Source organism: Charadrius vociferus, unplaced genomic scaffold, assembly GCF_000708025.1.
Source record: "Charadrius vociferus isolate BGI_N301 unplaced genomic scaffold, ASM70802v2 scaffold403, whole genome shotgun sequence".
Lineage (NCBI taxonomy): Eukaryota > Metazoa > Chordata > Aves > Charadriiformes > Charadriidae > Charadrius > Charadrius vociferus.
Genome location: NW_009647697.1, coordinates 75,552 through 87,936, shown reverse-complemented (window position 1 = coordinate 87,936; position 12,385 = coordinate 75,552). Strand labels below are relative to the sequence as shown.

The window sequence follows — 12,385 nt, the reverse complement described above, 5'->3', positions numbered from 1 at the left end:
TCTTTGTGTTGGGTAGCAATTAGCTTTGACATAGCAAAAGAGCCAGACCCTGCTTTCTGTAATCTTAAACTCCTTAACTGCCTCGTACAGAACAGTCAACATTGTTCAGTTTGAGGCAAATAAGGGAGCCATTGGCAAAGCTTATAAGAAGGACGCAAAGGTGGTGATGGAATACCTTTCCATGTGTGATGAGTGTTACATCACTGAGATGGAGCAGCTGCTCAACGAGAAAGGGTGAGCTGGCTGTGTGTGCGTGGTGCCCTTCTCTGACACATCTGATGAGGGTTCCCAAAGTGCTGCTGGGTTAATTTGAGCCACCTGAAACCAGCTTCCTCGTGAGAGCAGGCTGAGTGGATCATCTGAAATGTTTAGCACTTAAATTGCAGAATATGGTGATGTGTACACACTTTGAAACTAGAAGAAAGTGAACTTTGTTCATCCAGAATCCGACATCTATTGAATAGATGAGTTGTAAGCAGTATCTCGGGTTTGAATCGATAGTGGACTGCAAATCATGACTGTGTTTAAACTTGGCATCCGGTTGTAACTGCATTCAGAGCAAAGCCTTTATAAACTTCAGCCCATTTGAACCCATTTGTCAGGTTCAAATGCAGGTGATTAGCATACACTTTTTTCTAAAACATGTTGGGTTTTGTATTAAGACGATCTGAATACTTCAGCAAGGAGGGCACCATTGCCGAGTACATGTTGACTGTGTCATTATGTTAGACCTGCCTTTCATATGACCATATGAAGCCCTCAGGTTTACAGCAGCAGTATTCTGTTAGGACGCATAATAATAAAGACATTCGCTCCTTGTAAGTGGAATACATCAATACAGCCTAAATTCTCCTTGACAAGGAGTGTGTGCGAGTTGCAAGTTAACAAGGAGCAAGAGAAAGTAGTTAGAAGATCATAATACCAAAAGCTTTAGAAATAAGCAATAAAATAACTGTGCTGTATCTTCCCCTTTGTTTGGTATCTGTGAAAATGCACGGTACCTTCTGACACAACTCAGTTTTCATGAGAAGTCCATGGACTCGACAAGATGCAGTCTGCAGCAAGTGCCTGTTTTGTGTGCCTCCCTTTTTTTTCTTCTGGTGTATATGCTTCATCCTGAGATTCTTCAATTTCCTAATTGAGTTTGCTTCAGGCTGTTAACCACAACTGAGTTCACTGTGATTATGAAGATGGTTGCTTTTAATGTAGATGTAGCAATTTTATTATTAACGTAAATTTCTTTTAATGGGTATACCACATGTTTCTTTGATCTCTGGGATTTGCCCTGGCTTCTATCGTCCCGCTCTTAAAGTCAACCAACCGATGCAATTAAGGAAACATAACTTGTTTATTTATTGCTGTAGCTTTTAAGTGACTTCTTTTTCCTTTGCAGGGAATTCACTGTTGAAACTGAAGGGAAAACTTTTAAAATAACAAAGGACATGGTTACTGTGAAGAGATTTCAGAAAACATTACATGGTAAATTTGTATCTTTGTTGTTTGATCATCAAAAATCAGAGGCAGATCAGGATACACTTTGAATTTGAACTTTATTAGTTGCATTGTCCTGTTAGTATTGTACAGTGGCACAGGAAAAATGCCAAATGTTATTTCCTTGAAATTTGACAGTTTAGAAGTGTTGGAAAGCTTTCACACAGCAGTGGGATTTCAGTGACCATTGATGCAGGCCTGTCTGCCTGCTGCTCGCCTGGTCTGTTCAGTAACCTGCTTAATAGACTTTGGGTGGCGTATTATCTTCACGCTGCTTCATCTGTATATTCGAGGATTTGTAAGGTCCCACGTGGTGCTAAGAACCAGCTGCTGTCGTGATGGAGGAGCTGGGGAAGGTGCAGCAGCTCTGGGAGCTTTCATCTTCAAGTCCATGGCAGTGCAGCAGACGGGTTGTGGCAGTCTCCTGGGCAGATGCTATGAGCAGATCTCTGTGCTCAGAGCTCCTGTTGTTGCTCCATGGCCTGGAGTCAAGTCTTCAGCATCTGCCAGCTCGCCAGGCTGCTGTGCGGACCAGACTCTTTAGGCTGACAAGTCCAGTCAGTGTCTCTGGTACTCGCTAATCATACCAGCTTTGGTCAGCGACTGCATCTCCACAGAGCTTTTGCCCTGATGTAGGGAATGGGGCTGGAAAGTAACTTTCCAAAATGCGTGGATTTAGTTCCTCAAAGCAGTCTTGCTCAAAGTGCCAGCTCTTAAGCGCCTCACCTAAGGTCATTTGGGAAGTCTTTGACAGAGCTGGAGACTGAGGTAGATTTTTCCTCAATTCATACTGTAACTAGTGGATCATCCTGCCCTAGGTTGGGAACATGATAATTGCTCATAGGAAGGAGTAGAGCAAGGTGTAGCATGTGTGGAATATATTTGTTCTTGCAGCTGCTGAGCCTTCAAGATGTCTGGGTGTCTTTCACTTGGCACGTGCTGCTGATGTGTCAGGCTTTGCTTTCCCAAAACTTCAAAGAAGGAATCGGAGTTGTAACTATTAGTGATTGTGGTATTGCTGGGGGCCAGCAAGTAGAACCCCAGTTGCTGGTTTTCCTTTAAATTTGTACGTTTGACTGTCTGCAAGCAGGAGGCAAAACTTACGGTTTCCCTCTCTCTTGTCTTGAAAACTGATTGGTCAATGCACAAATAAAACAAAACCATCCTTTTGCAAGGTAAAGTCCCATGCCAGGTTAGGTGCTTAATTGAGGCACGTAATTTAGGCACATGGAGTGGGAGGCAAATCCAGATGCAGTGCTGGAGAGCTGGATTCTACCTTTGATTTTCAAAAGCAGCTGATGCCTGTAATTCTTCTCCAGTTGCTATCTGGGCTTTTTCTAAAAAGCTGCACTGTCTGAGTGGGGCAGCTGTCCGCTGAGCTCCTTTCATACACAGAGGGGAGACGGAGGAAAAAGCCTCTTTGACAGATGTGTAGCAAGGATTGGAGAGACTGACGGGTTTATAATAACGTAGCACATCACGTCTTCTGAGAATGTGTGCAAACACCAGATGGTTGATCCTCTTTCTTTCCCACTCTCACGATACGTTGCTGGGGGAAGGAGAATAGGGAAGGGTAGCAGCATTGAAGCAGGCAGCTGAACGACTCGAGGATACAGAGGGAGTCTTTGCTGGAAATTGAGTTGGATCTGAAGCTCCGTGCTTCTCTGCTCAGACCGCTGGATGCTGAGGCTGTACGTTAAACCAAAGTGGGCCAGGGATTGAGTGTTGCCCGTCCATCATCCAGGCTGTTTAATTGTTAGCATATTCCCTGGCACAGTTTTGGTCTATGCCAAGTAGCATTCTCCCAGACAATGCCTGGACATAGTTTGTGGCTTGGTGTAGAATAGGGACTGTTCCCAATGAACAGTCTGGATGAGGCTTTGCTCTTGTGAAGTGGAAGAGGGTTTATCTGCGTGGATACAAGTTGTGCTGTGCTGTTTGCTCTCAGGGCCAGAGAAGGGCCCTGACTTGTTATTTACAACCTCAATACAGTCTGTATGTGGACTAGGTCCAAATCTCTGCTTCAGGTATTTGTATTTAGAGCAGAAATGTTTAACCTTTTATTTCCATGTGCTCAGCTACATGTAATCAGAACTTCTGAGTGGAAAGGCAGCTCTTTTTTTGTGTATAAATTCTTCTTTAATGATGATGTGGGTTCTTTTGTATTCCAGTGGAAGAAATAATCCCAAATGTAATTGAACCCTCATTTGGTATTGGGAGGATCATGTACACAGTGTTTGAACACACATTCCGCATCCGGGAAGGAGACGAACAGAGAACGGTGAGCTTTCCTGTGGCTGGGCCTCAGCTTGAAACCAGCTGCAAGCATTTGCCTTTCCCTAATATCCAGGGGAAGGACTAAAATAAGACCGCACAATACACAGTAGAGATGGGAAAACCCAGGTGGGCTGTTGAATTGCTGGTTTTGCCAGCGTACGTGTCATTTGTACATGCGCACTGAGAGCATTCTGGGGCTGTGTGTGCATGAGGCTCTCGCTGTATTACTGCCAAGGGGGCGAGAAATTCCTCCTTCTGGATTCACACTTGGCAATGTCCCATTGCTCAGAGAAAGGCATCTCTTCAGTCTTTTATTTCCTCTCTCTTTGCTGCTTTTCCTGGAATCATAGTTCTATGCAGCAAGATGGACAATCAAGTAACTGTGTCCTCAGTCCCCCATGAAATTGAGCCTTCTCTGATTCTGGGCATCCCTAAAATCTTGGCCTGAAACTTTGCTGTAGCAGGGGCCAGAGGGAAGCGTGTGTTACATACAGACCACCAGCCTGTTCCAGCCAGTGCCCAAACTGTGATGCTCTGCACTGTTGCTGGTGGCCCGTGGGAAGCTGGCTGTAAACTTGATGCTGGTTCCCATTCGTTGTTTCTGGCTGCTAGACTGTGTTTATAGAAAAGAAAAATAACAGAGCTCCTTAGTGTCTCTGGTTGCCACAGGATGTGATACAGTTATGAGTGGGGGGAAGAGGATTTGGGAGCCCAGGGTTAGGACACAGTTGACTTACAATCACAAACTGCTCATGAAGTCTAAAATACTGGACTTGTCTTCTTTGTAGTACCCATTTACTTTCTGTGTAGCCTGGGCTGCTCTGTATTGTGGTATGTCTCAATCACATTACTTCTGTACCCTTACAGGCCTTGCTGATTGCCAGGAAAGATTTTTTTTTTTCCACCCTTTTTGCACATTTTCTGAGGGTTTCTGTGGAGGGTTCCGAAAACCTTTGAGCTGCATATACTCCATGTGTGTGGAGTCTCTGTGGGATTCAAACAGGGAGTGAAATGATTGTGAGAACTCCTCCCTTTAGACTGCGCATAAGACTAAATCTCGGAAAGACCCCTCTACCCTTCATTTTTTTGTAATTCAAATGAGGTTCACTTCCTTCAGGGAGGGCTCTGGTAGACCTCTTCTGGTGGGAGGTAAGGTTTAGCTGTCAGGAGGGAGGGGGGAGTGCAGGGCAGCTGGAGAAAATCAGTCTTGCTTCAGCCCTGTGAGGTCTTGCTGCTGGAACCCTGAGTGCTAATGGCTTACAGAAAGGCAACTACTCCCCTGGAACAGTCACCCTGCTTCCAACCTCAGTCAGAGTTTGTTCTCACCTCCCAAGAATCTGGCCTAACCATTAAACTTGTCTTTATTTGTGCTTTTTCTTTTTTTCCTTAGTTCTTCAGCTTCCCGGCTGTTGTAGCACCGTTCAAGTGCTCCGTTCTTCCTCTAAGCCAGAATCAGGAATTCATGCCTTTTGTCAAGGAATTATGTAAGTGTACTAAGCACTGCGGGGATGTGCACTGGGAAGAGGGGTTTCTTCCTCGGTGCTATAGGGAGAAAATGGCATTGGGATCACGTGACGCTTACGTGCACAGGCAGAGCCCTTGAACTAAAACAGCTAAGTTGGGTGGCATCAGTCAGCTTTGGGTATCTATCAAACCCTTCAGTCTAGCCTCGAAAAACCCAGCTCCCTGCCCTTCCCTGTGTCAGTTTGCAATGTAAAAGATGTTTCTTTTTTTCCCTACTTCTTGGGAGAAGCTGTCGGAAGCAATGTTTCATTTACTATTTTTTTGAATTAAGTTCTTTTCTTGGCTCTTGTTGGCCAGTTAATCTACTGAATCAGGCCCAGAGCTGCTGACCCTCCAAGCATTCTGTCAAAATACCCACTGGTACCATCTAAAAGTGAGTACTTAAAGGATAAGAACATAGGCTACGTGTCAGACAGTGTCGTCTGCTCTTGGAAGCAGTAGTGCTTTGGACCTTGCCTCCCTGTGCTGGACATGCCCCTACACATGTGTAAGGCTGGCGTGTTTTTGAGTTAAAGCAGAGTTCTGGGACTGTAATGACAGGTTGAAGATGTTGGTGACTTTGCTCTTCGGGTGAGAGTCAAGTGATGGAATGTGGAGAGCTGTGAGCATAGCGGTGTACCTGAGCGGCAGGTTTGAGCTTGTAGTCTTGGCAGGGACTGGAACCTTGGATCTTCTGTCAAAATAAAAATGAGGGTCTGTGATGCTGCTTGAAAACAGGATGCATGGTCCCTCACTTCAGGTGGTGCCATGAGGATGCGGGAGGCCACTGCTAGGATTGTGTTGCCTGCTGAGTATGCAATGAGTCCTGGTGATCCCCCCTTCTCTGCTTCTTGCAGCTGAAGCACTCACCAGGAACGGCATCTCTCACAAGGTGGATGATTCCTCTGGATCCATTGGCCGGCGTTATGCCAGGACTGATGAGGTTGGCGTGGCTTTCGGGATCACGATCGACTTTGACACCGTTAACCGGACGCCTCACACGGCCACCCTGAGAGACCGCGACTCGATGCGCCAGATCCGAGCCGAGGTAAAGGGCAGGCACATGGGTTTGGCTGCTGACAGAGCCGAGTCTGTTTCTTATGGGCTGGGGGAGCACATCAGCTGCTGTTTCTGATCCAGCAATGACTGTGGTCTATGCGAGAGCTGCCTCCAGCTCTCGTAGGCAATTTAGGTATTCTGAGAAATCCCCAGGGAAGAGATACTGGTCAAACAGAAGATGCCGTCCTCGCTGCTCAAGTGAGGAGAGGCTTTTGTTTTTCAGGGATGCAGAGGTGCTGATCTTACTTGAAAGCCATGCCTTGTGCTGATTGCACTGCTCTTTAGAGTGCCTCTTTCCCAGTGAAGGCTGCTGAGTAAATATATTTGCTGGGTTGTGTCTGGCTTTCAAAGGGAGGACTCCTCTGAATCCACAGGCACCAAAAGGCAGAAGATCTTTGCCTTCCACAGGCTGGCTGGCAAAGTACAGCACAGGCACAACTCCTCAGAGCTTGCTTCTTGCCAGTGTTGCCTGTGCAGCACTGGAGAAGCTGGTGAACCATTGCCCAAAAGCCACACCTGCACGCTCTGCTAGTACGGCCATAATACAGAGACTGGAATAGCAAACTTCCCTGTGGGGATCTTATTGCCTGCGAGCAATAAGAAAAAAAACCTTCTCAGAGCTGTGGCTCGGCACCTCTGTCATGCCCTTTCCTCCCTGGCCCCCACCAGGAACACATCTTGGCTCCTGTAGGAGGAGGCATTAGGGTTGATCTTCGAGGCTGAGTTGTTCTAGCTCCACTCCATACAAAAGCACCTGTACTGCCTGGGGCTACGGAGCTGGCTGTGGGTTTGGTTCCACGTAACAGGCAGTGCCAGCTCCGCAGGGCACCCATCTGTCCTTCTGTCACCTGGATGACCTCTCACTGCTGAGCAGCAGAGACGAGGCTTTGTTTTCCTTCTATTTCTGCAAATTTTCTAGTTTCTCTAGCTGATCCTTCGCACCATGACAATGTGCCATGAGGAGCAAAGAAAAGGCAACCGGCACCTTCTTTTGTGCTGGTCTTACAGTTAATAGGGCCTGGCTAAATCCTGGCTTAGAGCATCTTTTGGAAGCATGTATTGTTTTCTTTCCCTTCCAAAACTGCAGTGTAATACTTCCAGGGATGAACCTTGCTGTGGTCCACCACAGTGAGAGTTGCATTTCCCTCATGGGTCACCCTGAATAACTGAGCAGTCTTTCCTGAATTGACCCAGGCTGTGATTTAAGATGTCCTCCTAGTTAATGTTTTTTCTCTTCAAAAATGACCTTGCAGGAGGGTACCTTGCCTCTGTTCTGTTGCTGATGTAAAAATTACCCATCTTCCCCAAATATCCAATAGAGCAACTTGATTCTGATGGTTTTGTGTTTCATATGTCTTTGTGACTTTGCCTGCAGATCTCTGAACTCCCTGCTGTCATTCGTGACCTGGCGAACGGTTATCTAACTTGGGCTGACGTTGAGGCAAAGTATCCACAATTTGAGGGACAAGAGACTGGCAAAAAGGACACAATAGAGGAATAAAGAAAAGGACCTGAAGTAAAATCCCATCAAATGTCCACTTTTTACTGTTCATGTTAATATGAAATAAACTTACCATGTATTATTCAAAGCTGCATTGTTTGTGCACACAGGGACTATTTGTTTTTTTTTTTTTCTTTCCTCAATTGCTGCCCGAATTTAACTTTAAAAACTGAAATAACTGCAATCCAAGTTAAAGGTGTTATGAATAAAAACGCCATTCTATATGCTTGCTTCTTTGTGTTCATGCAGCCTTGTACTTTCTTCAGAAATGGCTTTTTTGTTGTCTTTTTTTCCCTCCTGCTTATGGCTGTGGGAGTTAGAGGTTTATTACATGAAGGCGCAGGGATCATACATCCTTTCATCTGGACTCGCATCACCTCGGACTCTCATGCAAGACAGTCCTAGCTGCTTGGCCTCCTGTTTATGAAGGGGTGGTCAAGATGTCGGTCCTCTCACCATTGCACAGTGCTTCAAGCAGGTACCTTAAGAGATGCTTTAGCACTTTCTTTTGGCTGCAGGTGTTTAATACCTGTTTCTGCAGAACCAGGAGCGTTTGCATGCATGAGAACAGAGAGGGGGTGGAAAATCCTGTTCCAGTTCTTGCTCTTGCTTGGCATGGTTGGTTTGCTTGGCGGAGGGAGTGAGTGGCTAGGAGTGTGGAGAGTAGGAGCGCTGGCAGGGTCGCTCTTCCATTAAACATCTTCTGGCAGCAAGGACTGAAACCAGAGGCTGCCCTAAGCAGGTGGGAAAAGAGCCAGGGACCCTTTGACTTCCCTGGGCACTGGAGAAATTCAATCCCATGTGGTGTCAGAGTGCCTTGCTGCAGCCGGAGGTGGGAATGGCACCTTGGTGCCAGGTGGCACCCCCCCTCACCTGGACCAGTTAGGAGAGGCCTCATACCTACTTGTGTTTCAGGCTGTCATTCCACTGAGAAGAGGGATGGTCTTGTCTCCTTCCATGTCAGTTCTAAGCCTGCTCAGATGTTGTCCAGCCCTTGAAGAGTTCTCTGGTACTGCCATCATAGGGATTTCTATCCCTGGGCTAGAAACCTAAAGGGAAGCATTGTCCTCCGAGGTTTGACTTGGGTTTAAAACACTCATTTAAGGATAGGTTAGAAAACATGAACTCCAGCACTGTGCTGGATGTGGCTGACTGGAGATCTGCAACGGAGATCTGATGTCCTGGGCTGGCAGAGGTGGCTCTGTGCAGCTTTGAGGAGCCCTGGCAGCAGGACCTCTCCCTGCCCTGTCCCTGTGGCTGGCTCCCAGGAGTGACTCCTAGAGGGCTCGGTGTCTTTTTCTGCCACTGCCGCATGGCTGCAGGGGACACCGAGCTGGGAATTGTTTCACTGGCTGAGTCTTTTGCATGTTTGCAAGAGCTCTCCTTAAAACACGACTACAGATGATGCTGCAGAGTGAAATCAAATGATGACCCAAGAGCTTTAGCCCAAATAATAACTGATAGTAAACTCCTCTGAATCATGGAGCCTTAGATATGAAATAAACTGAGTGTTCATGAGAGGTGCTGATCTGATGCCCTTAAAAAAAAAATCCTAAAAATTCCTGGTGGGAAGAAGCAAAGTTGGTGTTTCCATGGGAAGATGCTGAGTGGTGCAGCTGGAGGTTGTGATTTACCTGCCTGCCCTTACCAGCCTGTCCCCGCTAGCTAGATTTGGGGACTGACCCCAGCCTTTTTTCAGCCCTGGTGTAAATAAGGCATCTGCCAGTGCTGGCTCTGCGAGCTGCAGGTGCACAAACCTCGTTGAGGAAGCTTTGGCTGTGTCAGAGCCTTGTGTAAGCAGGTCTGATGCTCAGCAAGGAAAGGCGTTTAAAAAAGGAATGCAGAAGAGGACACTTGAAAACACTGATTGATTCTTGTGACTGGAAGCTGCTTTCTCTGCGCTAGCGGCTGATACCTTCTCCAGATTGGCAGGCAAACGGTAATTAGTGAAGGTTTGTGAGTATTTTCCTTTAGTTCTAGCTCAGCTTCCGCAGAAGCAGATGGATGGGGGGCATTGGCGAGGGAGGCGCAGGCGCTGGGGATTTCACCATGCCCGTAAATCACTGTGCTGCTGATTTTGTTTTGCTTTTCTGGGCTTGGTTGCATGAATTCATCCTGGTGGTGACAGCAGGCGTGCAGTCACCGCTTTCAATCGTCCTTCTCCTCCTTCCCTCCCCAAACTGCATCCTGGAGTTAACCTGGCAGTCTTATGGGTTGGAAAGGGGCTAATGGAAAGAGGTGCCTGACCCGGAGCAGGACAAATGCACCGGGGTGTTTCTTCGACCTGGGGCTGCTCCAGGAACCTGCAATGTGTAAGCTGTGAAGGTGTGCACCTGTGGATCCCTGCTAGGAGGCTTTCTGAGCCTCAGTTTCCCCTGTGCTATGGTGAGAGAGGGTCATCATCTATGGTAAATGCTCCAAGATGCCCAGAGCTAGGGTAATAAATGAAGCCTGGTTACTAATTTGAGTGAAACAAGGTCTAGACAAGCCAGGGTGCAAACCCCGCCAGTAGCCACGGGAGTGGCAAAGTGATCAGTGCTTTGGGATGTACTCGTTTCGGAGAGTTTGAGCGGAGCCCTGAGATGACTCAAGTTTTGGGCTGCATTGAGGGACCTGCCTGTCTCCAAGAAGGTGTCAGAGCCCGTCACTCCCAGCTGCTCCTGCTGCCCGTTGTTGCCTTTTGAGCAGCAGCTGGAATGTCAGGTCAACTCCTCTTCATCCATCTCTGTCCATACCTTAAGAAGGTAATTAAACACCCCCATGCGGCCAGCACACCCAGCAGGGCTATATCCTTAATGTAAGGACAGATTCACAGCCACGAGTGCAAAGCCATCACCAGGGAACTGATCAGACAGCAAATTGTGTCTCGACTTCACCTCTTGGCCTTCAAAGGGGTGCGCTAGCCCAGAATACAGGTAAGCCTCACATGTGGTTTGCGGTTAAAAACCTTCTTATTTAAGATACATCCAAGCCCTGGAACCAGCTGCACTGTGTTAACTTCATTCAAGCGGAGACCTGACCAGCGCTGGCCACAAGTGAGGTGCTCCTGCCGTTACAGGGGGCGAGGGAGGAGGCCAGATTTGGAGGAGGTGGAATCTGGAGCCTGGCCAGATGTATGCTGACGGAGCAGCATCACAGAATCACAGAATTTTCAGAGTTGGAAGGGACCTCTAGAGATCATCTAGTCCAACTCCCCTGCTAAAGCAGGACTGCCCAGAGCACATTACTCAGGACTGCATCCAGGCGGGTTTTGAAAATCTCCAGAGAAGGGGACTCCACCACCTCCCTGGGCAGCCTGTGCCAGTGCTCTGTCACCTGAACTGTAAAGAAGTTCTTCCGTGTGTTGGAACGGAACTTCCTATGTTCCAACTTGCACCCATTGCCCCTCGTCCTGTCACTGGGAACCACCGAGAAGAGTGTGGCTCCATCCTCCTTCAACCCACCCTTTAGATATTTGTAAGTAGTAATAAGGTCTCCCCTCAGCCTTCTCTTCTCCAGGCTAAAGAGTCCCAGCTCTCTCAGACTTTCCTCATAAGGGAGATGCTCCAGTCCCTCAATCATCGTGGTTGCCCTCATTGTGGTTGCTCAATCATCGTGGCGTCCGTGGGCAGCTGAGCTGCTCAACCCCTTCTTAGCTCACAGCCCCTGTCACCATGAGATGTAGCCAGCTGAACATGCGTGTGTTCATGACTAATAGTGAGGTGGGGGTCGGTCTCTTCTCCCCAGTAACAGACAATAGGACAAGAGGAAATGGCTTCAAGTTGCTCTAGGGGAGATTTAGGATGGATATTAGGAAAAATTTCTTCACCAAAAGGGCTATCAAGCATTGGAACAGGCTGCCCAGGGAGGTGGTGGGGTCGGCATCCCTGGAATCCCTGGAGGTATTTAAAAGACGGGTAGACGTGGTGCTGAGGGACATGGTTTAGTGGTGGTGTTGGCAGTGTTAGGTTGATGGTTGGGCTCGATGGTCTTAAAGGTCCCTTCCAACCTAGACGATTCTATGATTCTAATATGCGCACAGTTTGCAAAAAGGTGCTTGTTCACCTGTGTTTCAAGCAAACAAATAAAACATCTGGGACACATCTGAGGACATAATTACAAATTTCAGGGCAGTCCTCACCCGGCCAGTACAGACTTTACCTGCTGCTCCAGCAATGCAAAGCAGCAATTTGCCAGGCTTTCCCGCTGGCTGCGCCCATTCCTGGTGCTGGGACCTGCCAGTGGGTACCGAATAACCGGGTGCTGTGACTTTGACCGACACTCGGTCACGCATCGATCTTCAAACTCCTTCGAAGGAAACGGGAAAAAAAAAAAAAAAAAGAGCTGAGAAGAGATTGTCTGATATCACTCTGCTTAAATTCGCCCCCTGCCCTGGGAGGGCTCTGCCCTGTTAGTGCCGAGGAGCTGACGGGAGCGGAGCAGGGTGCACCCTTCAGCGAGCGGCACCCGCTTCCCAGAAGAGGGTGCTGTCAGGCAGAAAATAGCGAGCACCAGGAAGGTATTCCGACACTGAAACCCTGTATTTTATTTTTAACTCTTTGGGGGGTTTCAGTT

General features: G+C 47.7%; 1 protein-coding gene across 1 annotated transcript in view; it reads left to right on the top strand.

Annotated features, from left to right (window-relative positions):
• GARS (glycyl-tRNA synthetase) overlaps positions 1 to 8,069 on the top strand; it is a 38,361-nt gene extending 30,292 nt beyond the window's left edge. The window contains exons 13-18 of the mRNA XM_009881497.1: positions 89 to 234; positions 1,394 to 1,479; positions 3,663 to 3,772; positions 5,159 to 5,252; positions 6,129 to 6,319; positions 7,706 to 8,069. Coding sequence (XP_009879799.1) covers positions 89 to 234; positions 1,394 to 1,479; positions 3,663 to 3,772; positions 5,159 to 5,252; positions 6,129 to 6,319; positions 7,706 to 7,831 — 753 coding nt within the window. The 3' untranslated portion in view covers positions 7,832 to 8,069. The remainder of the gene's footprint in view (positions 1 to 88; positions 235 to 1,393; positions 1,480 to 3,662; positions 3,773 to 5,158; positions 5,253 to 6,128; positions 6,320 to 7,705) is intronic.
• The last annotated feature ends 4,316 nt before the right edge of the window (positions 8,070 to 12,385 follow it).